At 32.9% G+C, this 16,135-nt stretch overlaps 1 protein-coding gene across 1 annotated transcript in view; it reads left to right on the top strand.

Annotated features, from left to right (window-relative positions):
* The window catches only part of SCN7A (sodium voltage-gated channel alpha subunit 7), an 80,510-nt gene that overhangs the window by 5,978 nt on the left and 58,397 nt on the right, over positions 1-16,135 (top strand). The window contains exons 2-6 of the mRNA XM_021075288.1: positions 7,070-7,311; positions 10,504-10,616; positions 10,969-11,058; positions 12,132-12,260; positions 13,981-14,072. Coding sequence (XP_020930947.1) covers positions 7,070-7,311; positions 10,504-10,616; positions 10,969-11,058; positions 12,132-12,260; positions 13,981-14,072 — 666 coding nt within the window. The remainder of the gene's footprint in view (positions 1-7,069; positions 7,312-10,503; positions 10,617-10,968; positions 11,059-12,131; positions 12,261-13,980; positions 14,073-16,135) is intronic.

The following is a 16,135-nucleotide window of genomic DNA, read 5'->3' as shown; positions in this document are numbered from 1 at the left end:
CATGGGAATAATGAAATATAAGCCATAATATATCTACAAAGTGCAGTCAAGAGACCCCAGTGAACAAAAATATGATCTAAATCGGTCGTTTCACTAAAGTAAGTGTGGTTCCTACATTCTCAACAATATGATTCCATTAATCATCACATGAACTCTGTCTCCTTCCCTTATGCACGCAGAACCTTTTAGTCCCAAGTTCATGTGTTTATCAGCCTTGTCATTGCTATCATTACTTCTTTTTTTTACAATTATGTGAATGTAATTGGTGCAAGAGGCCTTTTGCATTGTCCATGTCTGATAGACAGCATAATTGTTTCAAAATAATTTAGAACTGAGAAGTCATTTTACCCTTTATTTCCTATTTCATGCCAGAGTGAAATTGACCTTTTTCTAAGTTACCCTTAATTTATGGATTCACTGTCCTATTTTTTTTGCTTTACTTTTCTTAATTTATACTACCTTACTGTATGGTCCTACACCTTTGTAAGCTACCCTAAATCTTTTGATAATGCATTAAGAAAATATGTAAATATGTATTATCTGTTATGGAGTAGGATATTTCATAATTCTCTTTGGCAAAGCTACTCTAGCATCTGTTTCTCACACCTAGGATCAATTTTAGCTTCCCAAAAAACATATAGGTTGATTACTTAGATTCTGTAGTTTTAATTCCCTAGGTGGGAAAAAATGAAAGTGAGGAGGTTGTTACCACTCTGGGCAGTCACCTCCTCCTACATGTACAAAATCTGTCTTCACAGCTTGACTCTGTTAACTGGCAGGCTGGGCTCTGAGAATCAAACTGAGAGAAGAGGGAAGCAGTAAAAAGTGGGAGCTGGAGAGAGAGGAAAGAAATTGACTTCTGAAATCCCCTTTCTTCCCTGACCTTCATTATCTCTAAGACGATGCAGCTGCAGTTGCTAATAGAAAGTGCTATCTATCCACACAGCCCCTTCCGTGGGAACTATTCTACAGAGAGGCCGAGCATTGGCTCACTGATTGAGTGCCTCAGATGCTTTTGAAAAGGAAAGAGAATGCTTTTAATAATTAGTTCTCAGCAACAAGCATAAACCCAAACTGTCCCCAGAACCCTGTGACTTATGGTCATGCTACTTAAATATGATATTGAATGGGTGGGAAACAAAGGAAAAAGTGGAAGAAAAAAGGTAGATTTGTTATTTTGGAGGAAACTGGGACAATGGAATAAGGTGGATGTCCCAGTTCTTTTTTTTTTAATTTCAATCTTTAGAACTGTTTTGCACCAGAAGCTTTGTGGTAGAATCGCAACATCTTGTCAGGTCATTGCCAAACAGGCAACCAGAGAATAAGGAAGAGCTGAGGGAGAGAAGGTGTCCAGAAAAGAGAAAAGCATGGGGTACTTCTAGAAGAGTGATATTTTAAAGCAGGTATTTGCCTCGGCAATTCTGGTATAAGCCTCATCTCTCATACTTAGAATATCAGACAAGAAAAAAACAACCAAAGAAACTGTCTCTGCTTGATTTATAAATGTGGATGAAGCTTGGCTATCAGCCAAAGGAATCTTTCTGTCTAGCAGTCTGCATTAGATTTATCCCAAAAGACCTCAGACCAAGATTCTCTGAAATTGTCTGGGTTGGCCTGCTGGCTCCTACTTCAGTATTAGCACCAGGAGATTTCTAATATGCAGTTGTGAATTGATATGATTCAGGTCAGCTACACTGAGAGGATTTTCTTTCCCTACAGCTCTCAATACCAGGGTGCTGATCAGAGGCCACCATTCTCCTCCCCACTCTATCCTCTCAGAGGCCCCAGGATTCATGAACTGCAGATTTGACATTATCACATCTAGTCAGCTTCCCAGAGTCTGGTATATTGTTGAAGGTTTTGTGAACATTGAAGCTAACCCAGAACCAGACTAGGTGCTGGAGGTTTATGGTTGCCCTTAGATGACAACTGACTCGGAGCTCTGCCATCTGGTCACAGATTTTGGGCATGGTTTGTCAATCTATGAGCATTGTTCCATCATTCAGAAGCTGGGCAGCAATGAAGGTCCAGGAAAATCCAGTCTCACTGCAGAACAATCTCATGCATATAAATTGGTTTGAGTGTATCCATGAGGTAAATTCCTATTGCTCAAATTGCTAGGATAAGGTGTATACATTTTAATTTACTAGTATCAAATTACTTCCTAGAAAAGTTGAACCAATTTAACATTACAAAAAAGTTTATTAGAATGTTTTATTTCCTCATATCCTAGGTAACACTTCATTAAAACTAGACTTTCATTTTAAATTACTATAAAAATATCTACTATTGCTTTCTTTTATAAGTTTCATTGTTTGGTGTTTTTTAAATTTTATTTTTATTTGAATCATTGAGCCATCTAAACTTATTTGGATATGAATGTCACTTTCTTAGATCCATGAGATCCTGGAAAAGTCATTTTCTGGTCCTTTCCACTCCTATTGCAGAAAGTCTCCACCATGATTCATACAATAGGAAATTCCTTTAATCTATGTAGATGATCACCAGGCTAGGTAGTGATCTATGTAGATGATCACCATACTAGGTAATCTATGTAGATGATCACTTCCTCCCTCCAAATTAATGTCCACTATACATTAATTACAAAATTTTACAAAATATTTGACTCTGACAAAATTTGCATAAGGAAAATTTCTAGACAATCCCACCTTACCTCAACCTGTCAGCTGCTCAGTGAACCAAGTTATCCCAGTGAGCCTATTGGTTTTTAGATCTCTCTAAAGTAGCCTTACTGAGGTATCAATTTTTTTTACTTGTCTTAAAAGTTTACAGCTTATAAGCACTTTTGCAATGAAGTTTATAGGTACCCAAATTTAGATTTAGACACACCTGGGGTTAGCAGCTATCTTCACTGCTTATCTAGCTGTATAATGTTACAAAAGTCATGAAACTCATCAATGTTTCCTCATTTGTAAAATGGTGATCACAAAGATAATATGTGAAAATATGAGGGAATAGTATCAGAAACATCTGACCCAGTGCCTCAAAATGGTAGTCACTCAGCAAGTTTAGCTATAGTGATAATTGCCATAAATGTTACAGTAACTATCTGCTCACATTCAAATGCTTAAAATTTATTTTTAGGAGAATTTTTTTCTATAAAAATTCACCTCTTTTCTCTATACTGATACTGGTATTGCTACTTCCATCTAATGTGCAAGAGAAATGGCTTGTACTTAAATCAACAGTATAAAATATTAGTACAACTGAAAGGTGTTAGAGTCCAAACACAAGTTGACTTTGATATAATTCTTGCCAAAATCTTATTTTAGCTATTCAGTTTTTTAGAAAGGCAATCTAGTGGTTGGACTAACTATTACTCTTCCTATATTTTTCAGGCATTAGTGCTGTATTAAGATCACTCACCAAAAAGCATAGTGCCTGGACCATATTTCATAAATTCCCCATAGAAATGCTTTTGCTGAATTATGATTTAATGATTAATAATTTACAATCTGCACTCAGCCATCTAAAAATCAATGCAGGCCAGTTTTATTTGATTAAGTGCTTGCATTTCTTTGTCATAGCACAGGAGACAGTGATCACTATCCGTTCATTCACCTAGTCAACAACCAGAGTAGTTTCATTCAACATCAAAATCATGATGAAAGAAATCTTCCGAGATAATGAACTGGGTTGGGAGAGATAATTAGCACTGACAAAGTCAGTACTATTGTGAAGACTTTCTGCATGTGGTCTATATGACCCTGTGAGATACCTGCGGAGTTCCATGTTTACTCCGGCTATCTTCTTAAGGTCTCATAGCTTATAGATGGCAGACTGAGGAATCAAAGGTTGTTGTGGTACAAAGTAATATAGAAAGAAATAGAAGATTAATATGAACTATAAAATAAGAATACTGGCTGGCAAATTAAAATTTGAGGTTGTAATAGATGATGTCCAAAAATATTTTCATTAATGGCAATATCTTTGCAACAAGTTGAAGCCTCCCTTTAGTATCTGTTTTAAGGACAACATTCTTCACACACACAAACAATAATTTTTTAGCATTTAGAATGGATCCCTAAAAATATAAAAGACTGCATTTACTGTAACATGAAAAGGTAGATGTCAAAATGCTTCTGATTTTGCTAATTCAGTGCTGCATACATTTATTTTGGCTAACTTTTAGCCCAGACTTTTAGATCATGTGATACTCTGTGAAAATTCATTTCAAAGATTTTAATACTAGAAAGTTCTAAAACTGTTAAGTTCACAATCAATCAATATTTGGACCCATTTAAATTTTCTTTCCTACTGTTAACAAGTCCATGCTTCCACACTGTTAGTCGCAGGGAAGAATTAATGTCCAAATCAACCTATTACATTTTTCAACAGCTGTTTAGAAAGAGCTTTATTATCTTAAGCCAAATTTGTTCTGGCTTCAGCTCATTGCTCCTAATTCATCTTATTTTTTTAAATAATACTTAAGTCTGATTTCCCTTCTATAGGAGAATCATTCAGATACTTGGAAACAATGATGTTCTACTTCAGTCTTTTCTGCTTCAGCTAATACATTCTCTTAACTGGTGTATAGATGGCATGAATTGAGTTTTAGCAACATTCTGATCCCACTTGAAGACCCTCCAGTTTATATACATTCCCTTTGGTTGTGGTCATGGAATACAGCAGAAGAGAGAAAAACTACCTCCTCTATCTTCCTTCAATACAGATAAAGATTATATTAGCTTTTCTGGCAGACACACATCAGTATTCATTGATATTGCAATTACTATTAAGTAAACTCCTGTTGCAGTTTTCTCTGATGCAAAAATGTACCAGTGCACTTCTGCAGATGAGTTGTTTTGATGCAAATTTCATGTATTTCTATTGTATTACTATTCTTTTGGGTTTGGCCAATCATTCTAATGCATGAAATCATATCAATTTAAAAATTATGTTTACTTTAAACCTATTATGTGCCAATCATGGTACTAGGCATTTTCACCCATGGTTTTTATTTTATCCTTATTTAACAGAAGTCAGAATCCCAATTTTACAATTGACAGGTTCAAGGATATTAAAGTAGTTTAACTGAGACTTCTAAGAATGTTAATAACAGAATTTAGAATTTGCAAGTAGGTCTAATTCCAAAGTAAGTAAGTAGGGAAAGCCATTTCTTAGATAAAATGCAATAGAAACTAAAACAAAAGCTGAGAATACTGTGATGCCAAGAAAGGCAAAAGGAGTTATTCAACTAATTATTTTCCATTTTTATTTTTTCAGGATGCAGAAATGGACTATTTGTCCTCACCTTGAATGTCTATGAGATTGCAATTTGTATAATTTTTTTTTTCGGTTTTTCAGGGCCTCACCCATGGCATATGGAGATTCTCAGGCTAGGGGTCGAATCAGAGCTACACCTGCTGGCCAAGGCCACAGCCACAGCAATGCAGGATCCGAGCAGCGTCTGTGACCTACACCATAGCTCATGGCAATGCCAGATCCTTAACCCACTGAATAAGGCCAAGGATTGAACCTGTGTCCTCATGGATGCTAGTCAGATTCGTTAACCACTGAGCCATGATGGGAACTCCAGCCATTTGTATAATTAAAATAATTCCTACGCACTTCTTCATTATGCTAGTAGGAGCCTGATTCTTAAATGATTGGTACTGCATTATGATTAACTAACTTATTTTTTCTTTATTTCCATTAATAACAACTAATGGATTAAACTATTAAACAACTCGATTTTACCCAGCAGTGGAAAATTCTGAGTTGGCATATGTGTGTGTGTGTGTATAGGTGTGTGATTTCTGTCTTAGGAAAATATTATAGAAGAAATAAGCTAAGGCCAGCACTGTATGAGACAAAGTATGAACACAGAAAGTATTATAGTATCAAGTGCAAATTTTCTTATCCTTAACTGCAATAACAAAATTACAAAGAAGGCTAAGAGGAATGTATAAAGAATAACAAATCAGTTGTCGCTGAGTAAGATCACTTAAGGAGTAGGTTTTGACAGGAATTGGGCTGAAAAAATCAGCAAAAGAACATACTTTTATTTGAAAAGAAAGAACAAAGTTCATAAATGGAGAATTGATGCATGAAATTATATTTAGTGAAAACTAATTTGAGTGGCCTATAGGATGACTTGAAATAAAGACTAGAATTGAGAGAAACCTAAAAAGATTACTAGAGCCATCCAGATACAGAATTACAAAGATGACTACCTTGATGCAGGCATATGAATAATAGATAATATTTAAATACCTAATGGAAAATATTGTATGGAAGGTAATTTTTTCAGAGGAATTAATGACAAAGAGAAACATTTCCTGAATAGTTTTCAAGGTAGTGGGTTTATATATGTGTTTTTATTTTTACAATGACTGGAAGGTTAAAGAGGGATATGAGTCATAAGGGAAAACAAATTTTGTTTTTACTTGTTAAATTGCTATCATCAGTGATATCACATACGACTGAGGGAAGAGAGTGTTTTGGGAATGTACTTGGTAAATAACCATGTACAGTAGTTAAAACTCTGTGTTTGCCTATGTATTTACCAAAAATATGAATATAACAGGGGAATAAAACAGATCTTTAGAGGATATCAAATTTAAAATTTGAGAGGAAAAAGTAACTCCAGGGAAGTAATCAGAGCTATAAGAAGAGATAAAGAAGAATGGGGCCCAGGGCCAATGAAAACTCCTTCCCTCCGTTTAGAGAAGGAATAATCTAATAAATAATCTAATAAATAGCTGGGAATGAAATAGTATTTGGGCCTCCAACAATCTCTAACCACTTTAGAACTCTCACTACAGGAGAGGAACTGAAAGACAGATTTCAGTAAAAGAAAGAGGACTCAGTGGATGACTAAGCAAAGTAGAATGAGTTATTCACGAAATTAAAAATTAAGTCTAATGTTAATTGAAACAAAACCAAGATTAATATCTCAGATTTCTTTAAAACTCAGGAATCTTCTTTGAATGCATTATTCAGCTTGTTGTTTTCTTGTATTCATATCCTAGGCTTTTATCATTTAAAATTTTTCTTTGTATACCCAATTTTTGTACAGAACTGAAGAAAAATACTTTTATTGCAGGTACAAAATTGGAAATGGCTTCCTCAGAACTTAAGGGCCTTATCCCCTTCACCAGAGAATCTCTTGAACTTATGCAACAGTGTAATGCTAAAAAACACAGTGAAAAACACAAAGCAGAAGATTTAAAACCCAACATTGACTTGGAAGTTGGAAAAGAGCTTCCATTTGTTTATGGAAATCTACTTCGAGCAATGGTATCAGAGCCATTGGAAGATGTGGACCCATACTACAGGAATAAAAAGGCAAGGATTAATTAAACTCATTGTGACCACATTTTTATTCATATTCCAGATGTGTAAAAAGTGTAACTGAGATAGGATGGAAGAAGAATGAAGAATATATCAAGAGATAGTTTTAAATTATAGAAAAGTGGATAATAAATTTCACACACATTTGATATTTTTATCAAAAGTGATTATTTGCCTGGTAGGTTAGTGTGTTTGGAGTTACTTTACCTTGTATGTAATATAGTCTATACTGTTGTGCCTTACTGTAAATAATTTGTTTTATGGGAGCATAATGATTGGCTACTTAAGGTTATTGATGTTAAAATAACTATACTATAAAATCTTATAATATGTACAGCAGTTTCACTAATCAACTTGATGAACTTATCCAGTAGTTAGGAAATTAAAGCCAATATATATTTTATTTATAAATTTTATTCATTCAGACAGTCACATCCTATCTTATCCCCAGAATAACTTGAGGAGCCTACTAAATATTTGAACAATCCAAGAAAAATCACAAAATGATAAAAATAAGAATAATTATACTTAGAAAAGACAGAGATCTGTGTGGACTGACAAAGCTGGAAGAGTCTTCACTAAGGAAATGAAATTTGAGTTACTGGAGAATACTTCAAATTTTTACAAGGCAAAGGGAAGATCTTCTATAAATAGGCAAGAGAGAGATTAATTCTAGACTAGGAAAGAGACCGGGTGATGATAAAACTAGAATCCTGCAGCTGGGTTGCAAATTGTGGGAAACAAAATGAGATAACGGAGATGAAAACATAGCTTTAATGTGGTGGCCAATGTACCAAAGTGATGAATGCAATCAATGTTTAAGTAAGATTAATCTGAACCTTTCTAAATTGCTATTGCATGGAAGAAATAGGGTCAGAAAAATGAAATAGGAGAGAGTAACCAGGCCTGAAGTCAAGAGGCCTGGTTCATAGAAGTATCTCATGGGAGAGAGAGAGCTAACACGCCAAAGAAGAAAACAGCAGGATTTGAGAGCTGACTAATAATACCAAGGTTTCCAGCTTGAAAGAATAGAGGTGCTTCTGACAAAAATGAAATAACTATAAAAAAATTTCAAATATGGAGGAGATGAGAATTAGCCCCATTATGGACAATGTAATTTGATATTTTTGTAGAGCATTCAGTGATATTACCAGATGAGTGAAATGGAATTCAATCAATTTCTGGATGGAAGCAAAGTGATAATTTTGTATAATCATAATTTTTTCAAATACTTTCCATGGTGGAAATGTATTAACATTTTAGAGTATAAATGTATATATTATCAAGAACACTCCATTGTCTTTGGTAGCCCCAGGGACATTATGCAACATTCATTGTAAAATCCCTGGAGGAGTTCCTGTCATGGCTCAGCAGAAACAAATCTGACTAGCATCCATGAGGACGCAGGTTTGATCCCTGGCCTTGCTCAGTGGGTTAAGGATCTGGTGTTGCCATGAGCTGTGGTGTAGTTCACAGAGGTGGCTTGGATCTGGCATTGCTGTGGCTGTGGTGTAAGCGAGTGGCTGCAGCTCCAATTCAACCCCTAGCTTGGGAATCTCCATTTGCCACAGGTGCATCCATAAAAAGACAAAAAAATTTAAAAATAATAAAATACCTGCAAAATTCTAAGAACCTTTTACTGAAACTCTAGTCCTCGTTTCAGTTATCTCTGCTTTCACTTTTTCTATATTTTAAGTCATTAACAGCTGATATAACACAGTAACCTTAGAAGTAACTATTATAGCATAGTTGCAAAGTTGAGTTCTTTGTAGTGTATGCAGATATGACAGGCAAATCTAGGTTTGTTATTGAAGACAAAATTGAAGATTTCAAAAAAGTAAAATAAACCAAAAACCTTAAGGATAATAACACAAAGTTATTAAAAATTTGAATTACATTTGGTTTACTCTGTTAATGATTGCATATAAATGAATAATTCTAAAATTACATGAACAATTTCAACACTTAAACATTAATTGGAAAATTTTTATATCTGGAAGTACTCATTCCTTCACAATGACATAAGCTGGTTGGCTATATCTTGTGTGAAGTTTGAGATTGTTTTGAAAAATACATGGAAAGGACATTTTAAATTATCAAATTTATTTGGCCCTATTTATTTTCCCTTTGCATTTAAATGGAAAGAAGGAAGATAAATACAATCAGACCAAAATATACAGATTGTATATTGTAGAAGTGTACTACGAGGAGAATTATAGCACTGTTTGGTTTCTATTTAAAACATGTATTCATAAAATATCAGTGAATATATATTTGTATATATAGATACCAATATGTAGCCACCATATACACCTCTGCATAATTTTATATTAAATGTAATATATATTTGGTATATTTTATTACCTTGCATTATAGACTATATATTATAAACTAACATTAAAATCTGTATAATGTTTACTACGTGTGATATATACACCATGAAAGTGAATTTTCCAAATGAATATGTGTATATAATAAAATGCATATGTATGTTATGTATATGTGTGTCTGTATACACACACAAGTATATATACATACATATACACTTGTGCCACATCTATATTATACACACATATATACACATATATGCAGATATATGATTCCCTTTTAAGATGTTTCTGATTTTTTCATTTTAATACTTCTACAACTCAACATATTAGTTTTACATGATATAAATTTCTTTCTTTTCCAGATGTGTTTATGTCAAAAATAACATACAAATGGGGTTTTATGCTATAGGTAATTACTAATGATTAATTTAATGTTTGAATGCATTGGGTCATTTTTACTACTGTAATCCCATATCTTATTTGCTTCAAAATAAAATTAACTTATTTTACATTCATTTAATTTTATTATATTTAAATGCATATCCATGAGTCCATGAGCCATCAGATATAGATTTCTTCCTATTATATTAGTTCCGTGGGAAAATTTGAGCATTAATGTGTGTTTTCTTAGAACACTGACAAAAAAAAAGTGGCAGATAAGCCTAAATGTCAATAAAAATAGCTTTAAAAAGCCCTTTCTGTTTGATTCAGTCTGTAAAATAATATCAAAATATAAGAAGTGTGACTGTTAGACTTCATGACTGAAATCATCATTGACAATCATGACATGATCTCATAATTGATGAGATCATAGTTCTTAGTTCTAATTTCACTTGTTCTTTTTTTCTTCTTACAGACTTTCATGGTATTAAATAAAAAGAGAACAATCTTCAGATTCAGTGCCACCTGGTGTACATTGTCTCCTTTCAATTCAATTAGGAAAACAGCCATTAAGATTTTGGTACATCCATATCCTTTTCTGTTATCTTTTGACTGTGCTAATATCAAATGTAACTATTCTGTTCTAATATCGCTTCAGTCTTTTACTCCTTTGAATTAATATCTCATTTAAGGTCATATTGAAATCTTGATTATCACTATACTGTGTTCCATATTTGAAAATACATTTAAAATATATTCTCTAGCACATACAATAATAATAAATATTAACAAATTTTAATCCTCATTGTTTTTCAACATGAATAGTATATTTTTGACACTTAAGAAACTATTTGATTTCATATGTGTACATATATAGATTATAGAAACATGTATTTCCAATGTTATTTTTATTATTCATTATTCCTTGACTGTAACTTACCTTTTTCCGACTGCTAATTTTAATTAGCGTCCTGATTGACTGTGTGTTTATGTCCATGATTGATATGCCAAAATGGGGGCTAGCATTACAGTAAGTTATATAATTTTATTATGTATAACCACATGTATGACTACATTTTATATTTTATACTTTGTTACAGTAGGTTGTATATTATATAACATTGTACAAATTAATATTTGTATTTTACATGTGACATACATTGTATATAATATAATATTTATACACATTCCATGATTAGTGAATATTCCTAATAAAAAAATATATTCATATGTTGACTAATCAATTTTAATCTTTTTTTTGCCCCTTCATTACTCTTAATTGGATTTTAAATGCCTCTGTTTCCCAGCGTGTTAGGTTAACATGACTGATTTATTTATTTATCTTTTTAGGGTCACACCCACAGCATATGGAAGTTCCTAGGCTAGGGGTCAAATTGGAGGTATTGCTGCCGTCCTATATCACAGCCACTGCAATGCAGGATCTAAGCTGTGTCTGTGACCTACACCAGAGCCCATGGCAACACTGGATCCTTAACCCACTGAGCGGGGCCAGGGGTGGAACCCACATCTTCATGGATACTAGTTGGTTTTGTTACCACTGAGGCATGATAGGAACACCCAAAGAAGGCTTTCTTGATGCTACTCCTCAAGGTTTGATGCTGTTCTTAAAACTAGTTGACTTTGGAAGGTAAATGTACTGATTCACTCTAAAAGTCCTTGTATGTGCATATAATAAAATTGGTTCTTTCATACTTACATTCAGTTATTTATTGTATGATTACCAATGTGGAATAAATTTTATATTTTATATTTTCATTATTTGCCAAAATATATATAAACACTATAACCCTCAGCTAGAATTTGTTGAAAAAATTGATAATCAAATACTAGACCAGAAAAATCTCCTGGACACTTAGAAGAGTATCCTAGCATATTTGATTCTCTGTCCAGTCTACATTTTATTTACCTGCTCACTCTATATCTTTATCTAACTTTAGTTAGAAGTCCCAATAAAGACCTATCCTATGATTGTCAGTTGATTGGTTGGTTGATTTGTTGCCAAATAATTATATAGACATAGAATTTCAGAGGAGATGAAGTATTAGTCTCACTTTTAACATTTATATGAAACATTTTCTGTAGGAATACTTTGCTTGGAATTTACACATTCGAAATACTTGTAAAACTCATTGCAAGAGGCATCTGGGCAGGACCTTTTCATTTCTTTGGTGATCCATGGAATTGGCTGGATTTCAGTGTAACTTTGTTTGAGTGAGTATTTCTTTCAAGTTGCAAACATCTTAATGCCTTGCTAAGCAAATGCTGTTCATAAAAAAACATTGAAGTTGGCAAAGTTTCTGCATGTAAAAATTCTGTGAGTAAAGCATAATTCATAAATCATAGCCATAATGAGTTCTCTCAGGGAATCTCCAACTGAACTAGTCCTCTGAATATGCATTGAAAAATGAAAGGAATGGAATATTATCTCTGTTTTCTGCCTTAAGCAAAAAGAATAGACGTTGAATTTTTGCATGTGAAGTGATTATTTCCAGTGACCAGAAAAATCTCCTGGACACTTAGAAGAGTATCCTAGCATGTTTGATTCTCTGTCCAGTCTACATTTTATTTACCTGCATTGCTTACGACCAGTAAATATTCTAGATAACAGAATAAGATATTTTACATACATGCATATTTCTAGAATGATGTGTTAAATTCTAATAATTTACATGTGTATTGATTTTTTTTCAGTGCTTCTAATTAGTGTACTCTATATTATGCCTAAAGAAATTATCATTGACATCAAATTCATGTTAAAAATAATTGAAAATGACACTATTTATAGATTCGGGATCAATTTTTTAAAAAGAAATAACCTTTATAAAGAACATAGTTAGTGTCATTCGTGTTGTAATTAAAAAATAGTAGCTGGTGTCACTGAAATATTATCACCACTACTTCTATTATCACTACCATTATTTCTGCTGTTGCCATCGCTATTAGCTAACACTTACCCCTTAGTATGTGCCAGCTGCTTTGAGGAATCTGAGGCAAAGATTAAATAATTTTTGCATATCACAAAGCTAGGAAATAGTGGAGCCTTTATTTCTACAGACAGTCTAGCTATAGAGTCTGTGTACTTAACCACTTTATACCCTGCCTTCTGGTATTATCACCATCATCACCATCATTATTACCACCAGAAGTTTAAATACTTAAAATTAATTTTATTCCTTAAAAAAAAAAACCTATGGGTTTTTCTTATTTTTAACTATCTTTTCACCAGTTAGATTACAAAATATTTATGAACATAATGTAAGCATATTTGATGTGGAATTCTGACTACTCATAGTGTCTAGATTTTATAAGCTCTTATAATTTGTTTGTAGATTATTATTTACTCAGATACTTTGCACCGTGCCAATCTTTGTCTTCCAATCAGTAATAAAACTATTTATAGGGAGTTCCCGTCGTGGCTCAGTGGTTAACGAATCCGACTAGGAACCATGAGGTTGCGGGTTCGGTCCCTGCCCTTGCTCAGTGGGTTAACGATCCGGCGTTGCCGTGAGCTGTGGTGTAGGTTGCAGACGCGGCTTGGATCCCCTGTTGCTGTGGCTCTGGCATAGGCCGGTGGCTACAGCTCTGATTCGACCCCTAGCCTGGGAACCTCCATATGCCACGGGAGTGGCCCAAGAAATAGCAAAAAGACAAAAAAAAAAAAAAGAACTATTTATAAAAAAGAACATATATATATGTATAGGTATGATTCACTTTGTTATAAACCTGAAGCTAATACAGCATTGTAAATCAAATATACCCAATAAAATTAAAATTAAAAAATGATAATAAAACTGTTTGCAAAATGGAATAATAAGAGCAAGGGTAATGTTCAGATATATGGTTTTAAAAGTATTTTAAATAGTTTAAAAACACAAAGATAAGTAATGTAGACTGTATATGACTTCTAAATGACTCTAATTTAATTCCACAGGCATATAACAAGATATTCATCTTTAAACTTAATTTCAATATTTGGAATTATAAGAAATTTAAGAATTTTGAAAATTATTCCTTTAAACCAAGGTAAGAAATGGCTTTGAGTTCTTTTTCTTCACTTTGTTATATGGATTCCCATGTGTTAATTTCAATACCCCTTTTTTTGCTTGAAGAAATACTACATTGAAGAATGTTTCAACTTTAAAATCAGTGAAAGATCCAATATTAAAACTCATTTCAGTTACTCCTGGAAGGGCAAGAAAAAATATCACATATGTTATTTATTTGAGGTGGGTTCAATGCTTATTATAACAAAATGTAGAACTGAATCAAAATATATTATTTTTCTTATTTATTTATTCTTATACCTTAAATGTGAACTTATAAAATCATCCTTAGACTTCTGAGAGAGATAGCAATCTAGACAGATATCTAATCTTCCTTCTTTTTCTCATCTACAAACCAGTTGAAATGAACAAAATAAAGTAAAATAAGGTAAATTTCCTTTTGCTTTCAGTGCACGTTAGTACAAGAGGAATACACTAACTAGAATTGGGAGCACACAGGCTATTTTTTTAAGGGAGAAAATAATCAAGGCACATACAAGCAACATAGAGTGTATGAAAATGTTTTGTGATACAGAAAGAGAAACATACTATTCAAGAGAATAAAAATTAAACTTTTTTTCTTTACAAAAGAAGGAATAGAGGCAAGCATAAGAAACCATTTGTTTCGTAGTTCTGGTAGGAAAAAAAACCTAGACTTTCTCAACCAGAAGATGAAAATGAGATAATAAAATAGAAAAAGTACTTTTAAGACAAAAAAAAAGTGATAAAAATTATATCCTTGTAAAATAGCAGCAGTAAAATATAATATTATCTGTATCGTATAGTAAATAAACCACTTGTGTAAAGAAAAACTAGAGAACCAGTAGAACCAATAATGGGATGTGTTGATGAGGGAGAGAAAGCTAAGTTTCATTGCATGGATAATTGGTGTACCTAAAAAAAAAAAAAAGAAACCAGATTAAATGCAAAAGATAAATTATTGAAAAATACACTAAAAATTTTTAAGTCCCTTGATTAAGAAAGACCTTAGTCACAATTGGAAAAGGCTCATCTTATACTAGATTTAAAAACAACTAAAACATACACTTAAACATATTATAAAATTTTGTAAATGTAAAGCATTAAAGAATAAAATTATTATAAAAAAGCAAAGAAAAAGCCTCTGGAAGGCAAACCTCTTGATAAAGCTGAACATGAATAGGCAGTGGAGTTATAGAACTTGGAGAAAGCACGGGTATAGACACCAGAATTCAATACCTGTTTGCCATTCATATGGAAAGTTAACAGAATGATATTCTCAGCCATACAAAAATTCTAAAATTTTACATGTGTTATTGTTCTTGAAAAGCTACTGAAAAACAAAACTATGAAAATAAAATATTCATCAATGGGAAGATTTCCTACCAAAAGTAATGGCAATGAACTCTGAAATTATGGCAATAGAAAATGAATTCCATGTTACTGTTGTTAATGGGTTGCCAAACAGAATACAGTATTATAAATCAGAAGTTATAGCGTGGACATCTTTAGGTTATTCTTCAACTAGAGACAAGCTTTGCTTGTGTTCTAGAAAACTTTGAAATAGATACTAACATTATAAAAACCTTTATATAAAACAATATTAATTAGAAAAATTATAATGATTTAAACATTAAATTCTAAATTAAATTGGACAAATTATCAGCATTGCTGCATAGCTACTGCCAGCTATATTTGAGGAGCAGCTGCCTCTTTCAGACAGACATGTTCACCCAAATCCCCTTCACTTCCTGTTTATATAAATTTGTTTCCCGAGGAGTCTTTGTAAGGATTTGAATGTTCATGAAATATAATTTGCATGAAATCTATAAGCAAAATTCATAAAATTCAACAGTTATATCTGGGTCAAAACTCCAAAGTTATGTAAATAAACAAAAGCTGAGAAGTGGGAATAGAGAAATACAAGAAAGCAAATATGGTTATTTCCTTATCTTACATGGTGAGATTGTAATAGAAACAGAACTTAAGTTTGATACAGGAGTTCCCATTGTGGCTCAGTGGTTAGCAAATCCGACTAGGAACCATGAGGTTGTGGGTTCGATC

Source organism: Sus scrofa, chromosome 15 (assembly GCF_000003025.6).
Source record: "Sus scrofa isolate TJ Tabasco breed Duroc chromosome 15, Sscrofa11.1, whole genome shotgun sequence".
Classification (NCBI taxonomy): domain Eukaryota; kingdom Metazoa; phylum Chordata; class Mammalia; order Artiodactyla; family Suidae; genus Sus; species Sus scrofa.
This window is presented reverse-complemented; position numbering and strand designations above follow the sequence as displayed.